This window comes from Sminthopsis crassicaudata, chromosome 2 (assembly GCF_048593235.1).
Source record: "Sminthopsis crassicaudata isolate SCR6 chromosome 2, ASM4859323v1, whole genome shotgun sequence".
NCBI classification, from domain to species: domain Eukaryota; kingdom Metazoa; phylum Chordata; class Mammalia; order Dasyuromorphia; family Dasyuridae; genus Sminthopsis; species Sminthopsis crassicaudata.
In genome coordinates, this window is record NC_133618.1 from 439,487,722 (window position 1) to 439,505,457 (window position 17,736).

At 50.9% G+C, this 17,736-nt stretch overlaps 1 protein-coding gene across 1 annotated transcript in view; it reads left to right on the top strand.

The window, feature by feature from the left end:
- MYH7B (myosin heavy chain 7B) overlaps positions 1-17,736 on the top strand; it is a 38,593-nt gene that overhangs the window by 14,898 nt on the left and 5,959 nt on the right. The window contains exons 11-33 of the mRNA XM_074292480.1: positions 102-205; positions 530-668; positions 786-904; positions 1,923-2,072; positions 2,906-3,076; positions 3,733-3,912; positions 4,181-4,319; positions 4,415-4,491; positions 5,047-5,134; positions 5,372-5,489; positions 6,781-6,904; positions 7,200-7,336; positions 7,434-7,689; positions 9,047-9,289; positions 10,773-10,949; positions 11,073-11,218; positions 13,122-13,212; positions 13,381-13,770; positions 14,530-14,656; positions 14,885-15,003; positions 15,109-15,305; positions 17,040-17,389; positions 17,604-17,728. Coding sequence (XP_074148581.1) covers positions 102-205; positions 530-668; positions 786-904; positions 1,923-2,072; positions 2,906-3,076; positions 3,733-3,912; positions 4,181-4,319; positions 4,415-4,491; positions 5,047-5,134; positions 5,372-5,489; positions 6,781-6,904; positions 7,200-7,336; positions 7,434-7,689; positions 9,047-9,289; positions 10,773-10,949; positions 11,073-11,218; positions 13,122-13,212; positions 13,381-13,770; positions 14,530-14,656; positions 14,885-15,003; positions 15,109-15,305; positions 17,040-17,389; positions 17,604-17,728 — 3,767 coding nt within the window. The remainder of the gene's footprint in view (positions 1-101; positions 206-529; positions 669-785; positions 905-1,922; positions 2,073-2,905; positions 3,077-3,732; positions 3,913-4,180; positions 4,320-4,414; positions 4,492-5,046; positions 5,135-5,371; positions 5,490-6,780; positions 6,905-7,199; positions 7,337-7,433; positions 7,690-9,046; positions 9,290-10,772; positions 10,950-11,072; positions 11,219-13,121; positions 13,213-13,380; positions 13,771-14,529; positions 14,657-14,884; positions 15,004-15,108; positions 15,306-17,039; positions 17,390-17,603; positions 17,729-17,736) is intronic.

Genomic DNA, 17,736 nt, shown 5'->3' on the forward strand with positions numbered 1-17,736 from the left:
GGGGAGTGGGGGGCCTAGCAAGTTTCTGGACAGACTCTGATCTCTGCTTTGAGCATTCTCCTGTGTGAGGATGCCTGCTTCCTTTCTCTGTGTGCCCGCAGATATGCTGCTGCTCTCTCTGAACCCCTATGACTACCACTTCTGCAGTCAGGGCGTCACGACTGTGGACAACATGGACGACGGCCAAGAGCTGATCGCAACTGATGTATGGGGGTGTGACGGAGTGGAGCCTCTGGCATGGAAGGGGCAAGGGGAGGCCTACAGGGCCCTCAGGACAGTGGGTGGCATTGGGCATTCTGGGAGAACAATGGCAGGTGTAGGGCAGTGGAAAAGCAGGGACCCTTGGGGAATGGAAGAACAGAGAGATAATTGGAAAGCTTGGTTATGAGAGTGGATTTAGGGGAACATAGAAGGAGTTCTGAGGGACAGAGGAGAGCTATATGGTGGAAGGCTCAGAGGGAAAGAGGCAGATGTTTGGGGCTCAGGACACTTGTCCCTGTGTAACCTTCTTGCCATCTTTCCTGCCCAGCATGCCATGGACATCCTGGGGTTCAGTGTAGATGAAAAATGTTCCTGCTACAAAGTAGTGGGGGCTCTGATGCACTTTGGCAACATGAAATTCAAGCAGAAGCAGCGGGAGGAGCAGGCAGAGGCCGACGGCACTGAAAGTGAGACCCCAGCCCAGCCCGGATCCTGCCCGTTTGGAGACAATGGCCCCCAGTCCTACCAGGCTACTCCAGTGTCCCATCCCCTCAAGCCACTGACCTCTCCTGATCATTCCACAGGTGCAGATAAGGCTGCCTACTTGATGGGAATTAGCAGTGGGGATCTCCTAAAGGGGCTGCTGCACCCTCGAGTCAAAGTAGGGAATGAGTTTGTGACCAAGGGACAAAGTGTGGAGCAGGTGAGTCAAATGAGGGGGACAATGGGGGAGATGAGATGGAGGAACTGGTACCGGGGTAGAGGAGGAGGTGGGCAACCAGAGGAGCAGATGAGGGGCAGAGGAACAGGAGAGGACAGAGAAAGAATGAGGAGGGACAGAAAAGAAGGGCAGTGGGATCAGAGAGGAATCAGTGGAGGGAAGAGGAGCAAGTGAATGGTGACAGAAAGGAGCAGGGGGAAGGATCACAGAGAAGCAAGATTGGAAGACAGAGGAGCAGGTGAGGGATGACAGAGAAAAGAAAGTGAGGGGGACTAAGGAGCAAGTGAGAGGGGACAGAGAGAGGAGTTTGGGGGGACAGAAAGGAGCAGATGTGGGGGAATGGAAGAACAGAAGAGGGAGACTGCAAGAGGACTAGGTGAAAAGGAAAAATAAAGGAGCCTGGCAGGATGGGGGGACGGGGAGAGCCTACCAGAGGAGCAGGAAGGGAGGGAGCCTGCCTGAGGAGCAGGAAGGGAGGGAGCCTACCTGAGGAGCAGGAGGGGGCGGAGCCTATCTGAGGAGCAGGAGGGGGCGGAGCCTACCTGAGGAGCAGGAAGGGAGGGAGCCTACCTGAGGAGCAGGAGGGGGTGGAGCCTACCTGAGGAGCAGGAGGGGGTGGAGCCTATCTGAGGAGCAGGAGGGGGCGGAGCCTACCAGAGGAGCAGGAAGGGAGGGAGCCTACCTGAGGAGCAGGAGGGGGTGGAGCCTACCTGAGGAGCAGGAGGGGGCGGAGCCTACCAGAGGAGCAGGAAGGGAGGGAGCCTACCTGAGGAGCAGGAAGGGAGGGAGCCTACCTGAGGAGCAGGAGGGGGTGGAGCCTACCTGAGGAGCAGGAGGGGGTGGAGCCTATCTGAGGAGCAGGAGGGGGCGGAGCCTATCTGAGGAGCAGGAGGGGGCGGAGCCTACCAGAGGAGCAGGAAGGGAGGGAGCCTACCTGAGGTCCTGGATTTCAAACTTCAGATTTGCTTCCTAACCCAGCCCCTCCTTGGCACTCTTGCAGGTGGTGTTTGCCGTGGGGGCTCTGGCTAAAGCTACATACGACCGGCTCTTTAGATGGTTGGTCATGCGTATTAACCGAACCCTGGACACAAAGCTGGCCCGGCAGTTCTTCATTGGGGTGCTAGATATCGCTGGCTTTGAGATCTTTGAGGTGAGCTAAGCAGGAGACAGGCACTGGCATGGGCCTTGCACTCCGGCTCTCAAATATTCCGGACTGCTTAATTCTTTAGGTTCCTCAGCCTCTTAGGGAAGGAGGTAGACACTCCTATGCAATGGACGACCCTTCTGTAAAGGGGTTCCAGTATAGTTTTATGATGACACAAGGGCAGGACTGAGGAGTTCTGCAGCTCCCTTTCCCCACCCATGTCTGAAAAGTAAGTTTGCCCTAAGTCTATCCTAAACAGGGAAAGGAATAACATTTGTGGTTGTGCCTACTGTGTGCCAGACACTGGGCTAAATGCTTTTCAAATATCTCATTTCATGCTTGTAAGCATGTGGTTGTAACCACACTTGTGAGACAGATATTCTCCCCATTTTGCCAACGAGGAGACCAAGGCAAATAGTTTGTCCAGAGTCACATAGCTAGTAAGTATTTGATCTCAGTTTGTCCTGATTCCAGGCCCAGGGCTCCATGCACTGTACCAACTAACTGGCAAGGAGTGCCATGCAGGTGAGAACTCTACTCTGAAATATATACTGAATGTCTAAGAGGCAGGAAGTGAACTCAAGCCCTCCAGACTCTGAAGCCAATTCTCTTTCCTACACACCTAGTGTCTCTCCATATCAAACGCATTAGTAATGAAGATGAAATTTTAAAGTGTGCCCCCTACCCCTGCCAGAGAGTCCAGGGTCACACGCTAGTAAGGGTCCGAGGCTGCATTTGAATTCAAGCCCTCCTGACTCTAGGCCCCCTGCTCTCTCCACGGCACCCCCATTGGTGCCTTTGCCCACCTAATCCGAACCTGTCCTGTGTCCCATCGGCAGTTTAACTCCTTCGAACAGCTGTGCATCAATTTCACCAATGAGAAGCTCCAGCAGTTCTTTAACCAGCACATGTTCGTGCTAGAGCAAGAGGAGTATCGCCGGGAGGGCATTGAGTGGGTGTTCATTGACTTCGGCCTTGACCTACAACCTTGCATCGACCTCATTGAGAAGGTGGGCCCTGGGGACTGAGGAAGGGAAGGGGCATGGGAGAGAAGATGTATGGGTGGTCCTGAGAGGCAACTTCTGTGTTAGGAACTCCCAGGGAGTAAACACCGTCCACTGTGGTCTTGGTCAGCTTTATCAGCTTGTCTTAGAGAGTCCAGGAGGTGGGGGGAGGGACTTCTTGTCCAGAGTCACCATAGTCTATGAGGGCCAAAAGAGGGACCTAATCCAGATCTCTCTCATCTGCTCTCGCTCTGTCTCTCTTTCCATATGTGTACATGTGTGTGTGTGTGTGTGTGTGTGTACACATACCTATCTCTCTCTCTCTCTCTATATATATATATACATACATACATACACCCCCCACACGAGATATATAAAGCATAAATGAGAGGTAATCTCAGAGAGAAGGGACCAGCATGAGAGCGGCTGAGAGAGGCCTCCTGCCTGCCGCAGTGAGATTGGAGCCTTGAAGGAAGCAAGGTCGGAGGTGAGGACGGTGAGCATCCAGGCCTAGGGGTGACCACTGTATGCTCAGCCTGAGGGAAAGCAGGCAGGGCAGTGTAGAGAGATTGTAGGACGGCGAGGAAGGGGCCAGAACTTTGGATGCTCTCCTGGTCGCGCCGCGTGTGCCCACTGACCTGCCTCCCGCTCTGACTCTGCAGCCGATGGGAATTCTCTCCATCCTGGAGGAGGAGTGCATGTTCCCCAAGGCCTCGGACGTGAGCTTCCGGGCCAAGCTCTACGACAACCATGCTGGGAAATCACCCAATTTCCAGAAGCCTCGGCCAGACAAGAAGCGCAAATACGAAGCGCATTTTGAGATCGTGCACTACGCTGGGGTGGTATGCACTGGTCTTGATCCCTAGCCCCCAGCCTTGTTTAACCTTCTTTAACCTCAATTCCATATCCTGACCCTGACCCTATTCATGCCCTTTACCATGATCTCAACCTTCCATCCAGCAGAGTATACACTCCTTAAGGACAGGGACGGTTCTGCTTTTGCCCTTTGTAGCTTCAGCACAACACCACAGTATCTGGTACATGGGAGATGCTTAAAACTGCATACTGAATCCTGACCCGGGCCCTGCTGCTCTCCCTTTCTCACATCAGGTGCCCTATAGCATCGTTGGGTGGTTAGAGAAGAACAAGGACCCACTGAATGAGACAGTCGTCCCCGTCTTCCAGAAGTCCCAGAACAAACTGTTGGCATCCCTCTATGAGAGCTATTCCGCCTCTACCACTACTTCCGGTCAGTCCCCCAGAGCCCGGGTGGGGAGTCCTAGGGAGGGGGTGTCATTGGGGACCCGCTCCCTTCTGCGTGACCCATGTCCTTATCTCCACCAGCTGAGGGCCCCAAATCCGGGGTGAAGGAAAAGCGGAAGAAGGCGGCATCGTTTCAGACGGTGTCCCAGGTGCACAAGGTGAGGGACTGCTTTCCCCTCTGCCCTGGGCACTCGCCCCTCTCCTCAGCCAGTCCTCCGCCTCTCTGGCTGGGCAGCTGTTAAGACTTGCAGTGATGTTTAATTCTTCTCTACGTGAACATCACAACAAGTCTATACAGTTTCCCAGCCCCATTCCTCTGGGACCATGCTGGGGACAGAGGGGGATTAGGGTTGAAGGCTTGGGGGGCTAGGCCAGCAAGTCCTTTGCTCCCTCTGGGCCTCAGTGTCGCCATTTGTAAAAATGAGAAGGGCATTGGACTATACCACCTGTAGGACCCTTCCTACTCTAAATCCCAGGAACCTAAGAAACCCCCAGCTCAGGCACAGGGGATCTCCGGAATTAAGAGAGACTTTTGGAGGCACAGGGAAACTGAGAAATATGGAAACTCCATAGGGAATGGGGTAGCCATGAAACAGACATACAGATCCCTAAAGCCAGGGGTGTGAGACATGACCAGGAGTGTGGGGAAGTGAGAGGGGCTGTCAGCTGAGAGGGGATGCCATCCCCCACCCACTGCCTCCTCTCCTGCCCAGGAAAACCTCAATAAACTGATGACCAACCTACGGGCCACCCAGCCACACTTTGTCCGGTGCATCGTCCCTAATGAGACCAAGACGCCAGGTAGATACCTGATTATGCACCTAGGCATATGAGGAAACCTAGTCCTGGAGATATTAGGCAGATAAACATGGGGGCTGGGAGATCTCACCCAATATTACCATTCCTTCCCCTCCCCCCTCCCTGATACACTGCATACAACCTCAGAGAACTCCATTTTTACTTTCTTTGTTGGGTTTTCTAGAGGTTGGGTTGGAACCTAATCTCCATTGACCTTATGCCCTATCAACCCCATCCCAGGAGTCATGGATGCCTTCTTGGTACTACATCAGCTTCGCTGCAATGGGGTTCTAGAGGGGATCCGCATCTGCCGCCAGGGTTTCCCCAACCGCCTGCTTTACATGGATTTCCGACAGCGGTCAGTGACTCCCCTGCTCCCTGTGACAATGCTGAAGGTTTCTCCTCCATATCTTCCTATGTCCTCGGTTGCCACATATAGACAAAGCTGTATGTCCTGCAAGCTCTGCTCTTGTGAAGTCTAAGATTCTTGGTGGGAAATCCACAATATGCATGTGGAAAGATAAATAACCAAATAAAACTGCGTACTTGGTCAGTCAGGTCTATGAGAACAGAAAAATGGGGTTAGTGACTTGGAGAAAGATGGACAGATCTGGAAAAAAGAACAGGATTACAAGAAGTGGTAATGAGGACATTCTGGTAAGGGGGCATGCATGAACCAAGGCTCAGAATTGGGCTGAGATTGGGAATCAATTATTTGGAGAAACCCCAACCTGTTTGTAGCAGAGGACATGTGTTAGGGAGCCTTGAGAGAAGGACACAGAAGGAGGTCGGGGCCACATCATGGAAGGCTTTAAATGCCAGGAGGAGGAGTTGGGAATTTTATTCTCCAGTCGGCAACGGGTTTTTCAGCAAGAGGAGGGATGTGTTCAAAGTTGTGCTTTGTAGGAAGGGAAGGACTGGTTGTGAGTGCAGGATGGACTCGGGGGAAAGACTGGAGGCAGGGAAGCTGTTTAGGAGGCTGTTGTTTCTAGGCAGGAGGAAGGCTGACTGAAGGAGCTGAGAGGCAACATCACACTGGATGGCAGATAGAGAACTGGAGTTTGAATTAGCAAAAACTAGGTTCATATCTTGTCCTCAGATACTTATTAGCTATGTTAGCTTAAACAAGTCACTAAGCTCTGTAAAACAAGACGGTGAGATTCCATGACTTCTAAGGATACTTCCAGGTCTAAAATCTATTATCTTATGATTGGGTATCACAAAAATAAAACAGATGTTAGGGGCATTCCAAAGGAGTTAACTTTTAAAAAATTGTCTTGCTTCTGCTTTTTTTTGTTATGTCACATGCATTTCCAACTATATTCATCTCTCTCCCACCAGTAAACCCTCCTTTGTAACAAAAAATCAACCAACCTAGCACCACGTCTGACCATCTATTCCCAATAAAAGGAATTAATTTTTTTTTCAAAAGGTTTTGTAACAGGATAGACCCAGGCTTTAAAATGAAGTTACAAAACACCTTTTGCAGCATCCTTTTGCTGCCCTTCTCACTGCCCCGATCTTGACCTCTTCTAATTTGGGTCCTAGCTCTGGGCCATAGGTGACTTGTCCCCTTGGCCCCTCCCCACATCCCCCCAGCTCCTTTCCAAGGATCTTCCCGCCACCCCTAATCCTCAGCCTCCGCCCAGGTATCGCATCCTGAATCCCAGCGCCGTCCCTGATGACACCTTTGTGGACAGCAGGAAAGCCACTGAGAAGCTCCTCAGCTCATTGGACATCGATCACACGCAGTACAAGTTTGGTCACACTAAAGTAAGGGGGTCACGCTGTCAAGTGTCAGGGGTCAAGAGCCACTCTGAGGGGGAAGTGCACTGAAGCTGTGGGTCCCACTGAGTTTAGGAGTGGTTCAAAAGGGTCAGAAGTCCACTGAGGGGTCAAGGTCAGGTTCAGAACTGGAAGGGAACTCAGAAACCTTCATGCTAAGCCCTACATGTTACAGCTTGAGAGCCCAGTGAGCTCACACCATGTGTCCAGAGAAATGCAGGTGAAGCCTGGAGTCACATCAAGAATCAGGGTCACTCAGGGAAAGGCCTTTTTTCCCTTGCAGGTGTTTTTCAGGGCTGGACTGCTGGCCGTGCTGGAGGAACTTCGGGATGAGCGCCTGGCCAAGATCCTGACCTTGCTGCAGGCCAGGATCCGGGGCCACCTCATGCGCATTGAGCATCAGCGCATGCGAGGAGGAAGGTATGAGCAACCCGGGAGGCTCTGCCACGATGGGCAGGGCCCGGAGAGCTCCCTCCCGCTCCTGCTGCCCCCTGACCCTTACCGGCCTCCTCTGCAGGGATGCCCTCTACACCATCCAGTGCAATATCCGGGCCTTTGCTGCTGTGAAGAACTGGTCCTGGATGAAGCTCTTCTTTAAGATGAAGCCCCTGCTGCGTTCGGTGCAGGCCGAGGAGGAGCTGGGCGCCCTGCGGGCTGAGCTCCGGGGGCTGCGGAACTCCCTGGCCGAGGCCGAGGCCAAGAGACAGGAGCTAGAGGAGAAGCACATCAGCATTGCCCAGGAGAAGAATGACCTGGCTCTGCAGCTGCAGGCGGTGAGCCCTGGCTGGGTGGGAGGGGGCTGGGCACAGGCCGGGGACGGTGACAGGATGGGCACAGGGATGGGGCTGGAAATGGAGACAGGATCAGGTGTGGGGATGGGGCCCTCTAGAGGAACAGTTAGAGCACTAGCCCTTCTTGCCTCCCTCATTGGGCACTGGTGAATCTACACACAATTCTTCAGGAAGTTTTACAATTTGCAAAAGTGCTTTCTTCACATTAACCCCATTAGATGGGCAGAATAAGGACTGTTAGACTTATTTTAGAGATGAGGAAACAGGCAGGAAGAAGAATGTGACTTGCCAAGGTCATATAACTTAGTAAGTGTTGGAGCTAAGACTCAAACTCCAATTATAGGATTTAGAACTGGTGGGGTTCCACTTCAAGGATTCAATTTAAGTCCCTCATTTTGCAGATGAGGAAACAGGGAAGAGAAATAGTTCTTTAAGGTTATATGGGCAGAAAGTGATAAAGCTGAGATTTAAAATCAGGCCTCTTGACTTGAAACCCACTATTCTTTCCACAATACCACATTGTCCTAGTTGTGATACAAACCTAGCATTCAAGGAAGGCTTTTGTTCCTCCCTCTCTTTCTTTTTTTCTTTTCTCCCTCCCTCCCTCCTTCCTTCTTTCCCTCCTTCCTTCCTTCCTTCCTTCTTTCCTTCCAACTTGGGTATCAGGATACCCAATCTTCTTCTCTCCCTTTCTCTCTCTCCCTCCCTCTCTTCTCTCTCTCTTTCTGTGTCTGTATCTCTCTCTCTCTCTCTCTCTCTCTCTCTCTCTCTCTCTCTCTCTCTCTCTCTCTCTCTCTCTGTCTTCCCTTTTCTCTCTTCCCATATCAACTTTACCTTCTGAGACTGAATACAGCAAAATTCATCAGTTCATCCCTCTTCCATATAATGACTTTTTACATGAAGTTTATTGGCACATTTACTAGCCATGTGACTCTGGGAAAGTCTTTCACCTCTGCTTGCCTCATTTTTCCCAGTTGTAAAATGGGGATGATAATCCCCAGGGATGTTATGAGTTTCAAATGAGGCAATATTTGTAAATTGCCTAGTACATAGCAGGCTCTTAATAAATGATCATTCCCTTTCTTTTCAGATTTGTGATTATATTTCTCCCTAACTATTTTCTTCTCTAGGTTAAAAACCCTAATAGGTAAGGTTACCTAATAGGTAACTCAGTAAGTTTTGGGGAATGAATGAACCCATTAATGGGTTAGACCCGTTCCCATTTTGACTTGCCTGCAATTTGGTCCCTCCCTTTCAATCGTAGCTTTATGTCTGTACGTCCTGCTCTGCCACTGGGCCTAGTGTGCTGACCCCTGCTGCCTGTCCCTTTTTCCTCCAGGAGCAGGACAACCTAGCAGATGCAGAGGAGCGCTGTGACCTTCTGATCAAGTCCAAGGTACAGCTGGAGTCCAAGGTGAAGGAGCTGAGTGAGCGGCTGGAGGATGAGGAGGAGACAAACTCCGACCTCACTGCAAGGAAACGACACCTGGAGGATGAGTGTACCGAACTCAAAAAGGACATCGATGACCTGGAGCTGACCCTGGCCAAAGTGGAGAAGGAGAAGCATGCCACAGAGAATAAGGTTTGGATCAGCCAGGGATGGGACTGGGGAGTCACCACTCAGAGGTAGCACTGAATTCAGAGCCCAGAATAACATGTTAGGCCCAAGAGAACCAGAGGAGCTAGAGCTTAGATCTAAGAGAAGAGCTAGAACAAGGATTGGACTGAACCACAACAGAGAACTAGGGGAGGTAGAACTTAGATCTAAGGGAAGATCTAGAGCAAGGGATGGACTAGAGCAGAGAACCAAGTGAAGAAAAAAACCTAGGAAGGAAACTCAAAGAGAAGGTTCAGAAAATAGTAAAGAATCAAAACTGGAAGAACTGGAGCAGAAAACTGGAAAAGGGCTCAAGATGAAACTTAGATGCTTTGGGGAATCAGCATGAATCTAGACCACTGGGAAGGGCTGACACAGAGATCTAGGAGAGGGGCTTTGGATCAAGGAATGGGGTAAAGAGCTTAGAATCTAGAAGGTGATGAGTCTGAAAAGGTCATTGAACTTGTAGCCACTCAAGTTGTGTGTATGTATGTGTGTGTGTGTGTGTGTGTATGTGTGTGTACACACACACAGACCTACTTGTTTGTATATTCTCTCCTCTGTCAGAATTTGAATGTCTCAAGGGCAGGGTCCACTTTTTGCCCTTTCTTTGTATCTTTAATACTCAAGCACAATTTATGAAATATAGTAATTGCTTAATAAATGCTTGTTGGCCGAATGATTGACTAAATACTGCCTGAGTCCCTTTACTACATATGGGACAATCTCACCGGGGCCCCAGTTTTCTCTCCTGTAAAAGGAGAGGTTTAGGTGAGGTGACTTCTAAAGTCAATGTGTAAATCCTTGGAAAATGAGAATTAGAGAAATGATGTTAAGCACTCAGTGCTCTGGGACTCTGTTCTGCGAGGATGGGAGATCAGGGAGTTGGCTCAGCAGGTACTGTTCTGACAGGCAATCTGTAAATGTCTGAGAATATGAGGCAACATCGTTGCTAACTCCCAGTTCTGGGACAGGCCATACGTAGGCATGAGCCATGACAGGCACCTGTATCTTTCCCCCATGCCATAGTAAAGACATGGGAAGGAAAAACCCAAGCCTTCATGGTCCTCTTCCCTCCACTGAGGGCACTTACTCTGCTCCTTACACAGGCTCTCCCTCCCCTCACATAATCCATTCTATATAAAACACCAAAACCTGGAGATCTGGATGAACAGGGAAGAAAAGCATGGCATTATAGGAAGAGTTTTAACTTGACTTACAGTAGAATTTCTGGATTCAGATCCCAATTCTATCCCTTACTGTTGTGGAATCTTAGCTTGTGACTTCCTCTCTGTGTCTTTAATTTTTTCATTCATAAAATTAGGGGGTTGTACAAGATGAGGTCCCTTGCAGCTCTGACCCAGGATTTGGGGATGAAGCCATAAGACTTAAGTTGAAGGAAAAAGAACTGTTTCCTCTCTGGCTCCCTCGTCTTCTCCCACCTGTTACTGCAGCTTTTCTGTTTCAGGTGAAGACCTTGGTGGAAGAGATGGCAGGGCGGGATGAAACGATTACCAGGCTGACCAAGGAGAAGAAAGCCCTGCAGGAAGCCCACCAGCAAGGGCTGGATGACTTGCAGACTGAGGAAGACAAAGTCAACACTCTGAGCAAAGCGAAGGTCAAGCTGGAGCAGCAGGTGGATGATGTAAGTGTGACCCGGCAGGTGTATGCAGGAGGAGGAAGTCATCTGGGCCTGGGCAGGATGATACTACTGCCCAGAAGGAAGGAATTGAGAAAACCTCCACTCACTCACATCCCACTTTCCCAGCTGGAAAGCTCCCTGGAACAAGAGAAGAAAATGCGCCTGGATGTGGAACGGGCCAAGCGGAAGCTAGAGGGGGACCTGAAACTCACCCAGGAATCAGTGGCAGATGGAGAGCGTGACCGGCGGCAGCTGGAGGAGAAGCTTAAAAAGTGGGTCTAGTTTATAGTGATGGAGGGCTGGGAGCTGGGGATCATCATTTCTTCTCTCTCTGAGCTTCAGTTTCCGTATCTGTAAACTAAGAGGGTTTGGATAAAACAAACTCATATCCCTTAATGCTCAGGACCTTAGTCTAGTGAATTCAGGGTCAGGCTAGCTAACTCCAAGGCAGGGATGTTGGAGGTCAGATCAGGCCCATAAAATATCAGAGACCCTCAGGACTAGTGCCTCCAACTTCCAATCATATCATTGATATAGAAAATAGAAATAATTGGATTTGCACTACTCTGTCTTCTGCAACCTCAGGACTTAGGGCATAAGGATCAGGGGCTGGGGAACCAGAGGTGGGAGAAACCTCTGAGATGGATTTTTTAGTTTATAGGTAGTAAATAGTATGGAACTTTGAAAATTAACATTTTACAAACTGGCATGATTAGCAGATGAGAGTTAGTATACACCAAGCTAACCTCCTACTAAGGGATAAGAGAAGGATCAATTGATCAAACAAAAAGTTTTTATTAAGCTCCTATTATGTGCTAGGTGTTGGGGGACTGAGGTTATAAGTATAAAGAATGGAATGATCCCCATTTACAAGGAGATTACATTCTTATAGAGGAGACAAATACATATAAAATTGTATATGGCACAGATAGAACATAATAAACAAACAATAAGCATGCAAAGCAATTAAATACACAATAGTGAGGAAGAGAAAATGCTAGCAATTGGTGAATCAGGAAAGTCTTCATAGAGAATATGATATATGGGTCTTAAAGTACTCAAAGTAGGAAAGAAGGAAAGGGAAGGGAAGGGAAGGGAAGGGAAGGGAAGGGAAGGGAGTGCAAATGGAAGGGAGGGAAGGAAGGAGGGAAGGAATAAACAAAGAAAGGAAAAAAGAAAAGCAGGAAGGAAGGAAAGAAGGAAGGAAAGAAAGGTGAGTGAGGAAGGGAAGGAAGAAGGAAGAAAAGGAAGGAATGGAGGGAAGCAGAGAAGGATGAAATGAGGAAGGAAGGAAAAAAGAAAGGAAGGAAGGAAGGAGGAAAGGAAGAAGAGAGGAGAAGAGGGAGGGAAGGAAAAACAAGTAGACACTTATTATGTGCCAGGCACAGTGCTAATCACTTTACAAATATGATCTTATTTGATCCTCCCAACAACCCTAAGAGGTAGGTGTTGTCTAGCCTAGCCAAATTTAGAGACTCATTATCCAAAGGGTGGTCATACTAATTCAAGAGACTAGATGGCAGGAATGCCCAGATTGATAGAGATCACAGGTCTTTCGATTTCAGTAAGTGCAAGACTGTAAGTTCCTTGAGGACAGGGGCTGGTACATTTTTCATCCTTACTTGCCCAATGTCTAACATAGCGTCCTACATGCAGAATCAGGGGGCAAAGAGGCCAAATGGGTATAGTGGCAAAAAGTCTGGATTTGGAGCCTGAGACGTGGAAGGCCACTGGTGGCCCAGCTACTCACTCCCCCGTTTAATCTTGAACACAGCTTCTTCTTTCTACAATCCTCGGCTTCCTCCTCTACAAGGAGAGCAAGCTAGAAGGCCCTGACTCTTCGGATACTGTGTCAGAACAGAATCCCAGAAGTCAGGGTTAGGGGGGCCCTCAGAGCCCACATGGGCCAACTTGACCAAAAATCCCTTCTGCAATATTTCCCACAAGAAGTCACCCAGTCTCTGCTGAAAGACTTCCAGTGATGAACTCAGCATCTCCCAAGGCAGTCAGTCCCACTTCTGGGCGTGCTGTTTGCTAAGAAGTTATTTTTTCCTTCCATCGAGGCAAAAGCCAGCTTCCTGTCACTGTCACGCGGCTCCGAGGCCCTCGGGGCCACTGGGCCGGGATCTCTTGCCCTCAAATCACTTCACCAGGGGCCGTCTCTTGCCCCTGCAGGAAGGACTTTGAGATGAGCCAACTCAATTCTCGCATTGAGGACGAACAGGTGCTGGGAGCCCAGCTGCAGAAAAAGATCAAGGAGCTACAGGTGCCTTTCCCTCTGACGCTCTCTCTCTCCTCCTGCGGGGCCACAGCCGTGAGCTTCCGGCCGGGCTGGGCAGTGCGGAGCGCACCCCCGGGCTGCGGGGGGCTGCGGGGGGGGGAACCCCTGGGGCGGCCCCGGCATCTTCACACCTTCTCTGGCCGCCCTCCCCAGTCCCGCGGAGAGGAGCTGGAGGAGGAGCTGGAGGCGGAGCGGGCGGCCCGGGCTCGCGTGGAGAAGCAGCGGGCGGAGAGCGCGCAGGAGCTGGAGGAGCTGAGCGAGCGGCTGGAGGAGGCCGGGGGAGCCTCCGCCGGGCAGCGGGAAGGCAGTCGGAAGCTGGAGGCGGAGCTTGGCCGGCTGCGGCGGGAGCTGGAGGAGGCCACGCTGAGGCACGAGGCCACGGCGGCGGCCCTGCGCCGGAGGCAGGCGGACAGCACCGCCGAGCTGGGGGAGCACATCGACAACCTCCAGCGGGCCCGGCAGAAGCTGGAGAAGGAGAAGAGCGAGCTCAGGATGGAGGTGGATGACCTCAGTGCTAACGTGGAGGCCCTGACCCGAAGCAAGGTAGGCTCGGGAGCCGCGGACGCTTAGGAGCCGGACTTTGGCCCCGCCCAGCCGCCCTCGGGTCCCGCTCCGGTCTCCTCGGGGCTCCTCCCCGCCCCCTGCTCTTCCTGCTCCTCCAATAGCTAACGTTCATAAGGCACTGACTGTGTGCCACATATTGTGCTAAGCCCGTTACTGATATTGTCTCCTTGTCAGTCTGTGACCCGGGAGGTAGGTGCTACTGTTATCCCCCTTTTACCGATGAGGCAACAGGAAAATTGAGTCTTGGATCACACAGCTAGTAATAACAGTAAGTAGTAGTAGTAGTAGTAGTAGTAGTAGTAGTAGTAGTAGTAGTAGTAGTAGTAGTAGTAGTAGTAGTAGTAGTAGTAGTAGTAGTAGTAGTAGTAACTAACAGTGATATAGACCTTACTGTGCTCCAGGCACTCTGCGAGGCCGCTAACAAAAATTATCGCCTTGTAAGTCTGTGACCCGGGAGAGAGATACTACCATTATCCCCATTTTACAGATAAGGAAGCTGAGGTATTGAACTTGGGTCTTCCTGACTCCAGGCCCCATACTAGTTACTGCTTTTGACTCATGACCTGAAGACCCTTCCAAAGCTTGATCTTTTGTCAGACTCCCCTTTGCCCTGTCCTCAGATCCACAAGCTTGAGAGCCCACCGATGCCTGACTTTGTTTCCACTCTCTGGGACCCCCACCACCCCTCTTCCCACTTTCTACCTTCTGATGCACTCTGACCCCTGTCCCCCAACCCAGACCAACGCAGAGAAGCTCTGTCGGGCCTCAGAGGATCATCTGAGCGAAGCCAAGATCAAGATCGATGAGCTGCAGAGGCAGCTGGCCGACGCGACTGCCCAGCGCGGGAGACTGCAGACTGAGAATGGTGGGAAGGCTATCTGGGTTGAGGGAGGGGGGATGATCTGGTTGAGGGAGGGGGGAGACGATCCAAGTAGAGGAGGGAATATGATCTGGGTGGAGGGAGGGGTCCGGGTGCAGGAAGGGGATTGATCCAGGTGGAATGAGGGGGGATGATCCAAGAGAGAGGAGGGATGATCCGGGAGCTCCTCTAACCACCCCTCACTCCCTCCTTTGCCTCCTCCCCCCCCCCCAGGAGAATTGAGCCGGCTGCTGGAGGAGAAGGAGTCTCTGATCAGTCAGCTAAGCCGGGGGAAGATCTCGGTGACCCAGAGCCTAGAGGAGCTGAGGCGGCAGCTGGAGGAGGAGACCAAGGTCCCGGGCCGGGAGGATGGGCTGGGAGAGCTGGGAAAGGAAGGGGCGCCCGGCTCCGGGCGCCCGGCTCCTGACACCCCGTCATTCCCCGTCCTCTCAACACAGGCGAAGAGCGCGCTGGCCCACACGGTGCAGGCGTCTCGGCATGACTGTGAGCTGCTCAGGGAGCAGCACGAGGAGGAGGCGGAGGCGCAGGCCGAGCTGCAGCGGCTCCTGTCCAAGGCCAACGCCGAGGTGGCCCAGTGGAGGAGCAAGTACGAGGCGGATGCCATCCAGAGGACCGAGGAGCTGGAGGAGGCTAAGTAAGGAGCCCTGAGCCAGGCCCCGCTGCCTGCCCACCCCCGGGGCCCCAGACCCCTGGCTGTGACCGTGTGTGTATGACCAGTCTCCTGGCTGTCACTGCCCCGTCCGGAAACCCTGTTCTGCGGCTCTGTGAAGCCTGACCGGGAACTGGTGGCATGCTCTGACCCATCTGTGGTCACTCCACTCCCCCTCCCCTTAGAGACCACCAGGTGACCCTGCGGGTGGAGTGCTACTGCTGCTGCAATAGGGAAGATATGAGTTCAAATGCAACCCTAGACATTCACTGGGCGATCCTGAGCAAGTCCTTTGTTTGTCTCAGTTTCCTCATCTGTAAAATGGGAATAATAGCACGTACCTCCAGCTGTTTTATAATAAATAATAATAGCTTTTTATTGTTTAATATTATTTCTAGTTTTATTAACATTAAAATAATGGAAAAGATCCATAATGCATATGTATGTATTTATGCATATACATGTGTACCTGTATATATGCATAAATATGTATATATACATATATTACATATACATATAGATAACACAGATATGCATGTGTGCATATATATTTTTTTTAAATTAAGAGTTGTTTAGCCCTAAACATTCACCCTGTGTTCCCAAGTTTTCTCTCTCCCTCCCTATCTTCCCTCCCCTAGATTGCAAGCAATCCCATTAGAGGTTAAACATACTCAGTTCTTCCAAACATATCTCCACACTTATGTTGTACAAGAAAATCAGATCAAAAAGAGAAATAAATGAAAAAAAAAAAGCAAACAAACAAATGATACCAGCACCAACAAAAAGATGAAAATACTATATTGTGATCCATACTCAGTTCCCATAGTCCTCTCTTTGGGTGTAGACAGTTCTCTCGGTCACAAGTTTATTGGAAATGGCTTGGAATCACCTCATTGTTGATGAGAGCCACGTCCATCTTGGTTCTGCTCATTTCACTCAGCATCAGTTCCTATAAGTCTCTCCTGGCCTCTCTGAAATCATCCTGCTGGTCATTTCTTACAGAGCAATAATATTCCATAATATTCATGTACTATCTTATTCAGTGCCAACCAATGGGCATCTGTCAGTTTCCAGTTTCTTTCCACTACAAAAAGGGCTGTTACAAACATTTTTTGCACATGTGGGTCCTTTTCCCTTTTTGATTATTTTTTTTTTTAGTATCCAGAGACACTGCTCGGCCAAAGGGTGTGCACAGTTTGATAACCCTTTGGGCATAGTTCCACATTGTTCCTCCAGGAATCCAATGAATAATATTTGTAAAAAAAGTTCTTAGCACAGTGCCTTGCACTTAGTAAGTGTTATATCAATACTTATTCCCTTATTCCCCCTTAGGGTTGTTCTCCCTGTCTTATGGGTCCCTGTCTTTGACCACTAACCTCACTTCCATATGGTCAGTGGAAAGAATAATGACTGAAGTCAGAATAATGGAGTTCAAATCTAAGGTCCTTTTCAGCTCTGCATCTGCAATCCTACAATTACTTTGATGTGTAGGACCCTGTGACTTCCATGTTCCTGACCTTATGAACACTTGGCCATGATCCTGTCTTGTGGCCCCATGCTGCTGACCCTGTGACCTTCAGGATCCTCGCCCATGATCCTGCCCCCTGACTCCATATTGGACCCTCGTCTACGATCCTGTCCTGGGACCCCATATTTCTGACCCTTTGACTTTGAGGACCTTTGGCCACAACCCTGTGCTCTCTCTCCTCATGGCCTCAGGAAGAAGTTGGCAGCCAGGCTTCAGGAGGCCGAGGAGGTTGCAGAGGCAGCCCACGCACGGTGCTCATCCCTGGAGAAGGCAAAGCTGCGGCTGCAGACGGAGGTGGATGATGTGAGCCTGGAGCTGGAGCGCTCCACCTCAGCGGCCGCTGCCCTGGACAAGAAGCAGCGCCTTCTGGAGCGGGCCCTGGAGGAGCGGCGGCGCCAGGAGGAGGAGACTCAGCGGGAGCTGGAGGCCGCCCAGAGAGAGGCCAGAAGCCTTGGCTCGGAGCTCTTCAGGCTCCGGCACAGTCACGAGGAGGTGCTTGAAGCCCTGGAGACCCTCAAGAGGGAGAATAAGCACCTCCAGGGTATGAGACTCTGGCCTATCCTCAAGCAGCATCTTGGGGGCAGAGGTCATCCCAGGTCCCAAAGTCACTGGGGTCATTTTGCAGGGTCAACATCATCCTGGCACGTGAAGGTCATTCTGGGATCTAAAAGGGGAACACTGGGATTGAACAGGGGCCATCCCACATGGGGAGGCATCCTCTGAGATCAAGTCTCCCACTTTCCCATCCTCCCCAGAGGAAATCAGTGACCTCACTGACCAGATCAGTCTCAGTGGGAAGAATTTACAGGAGTTGGAGAAAGTGAAGAAGGCACTGGAAGGAGAAAAGAGTGAGCTCCAGGCTGCACTAGAGGAAGCTGAGGTCAGAAC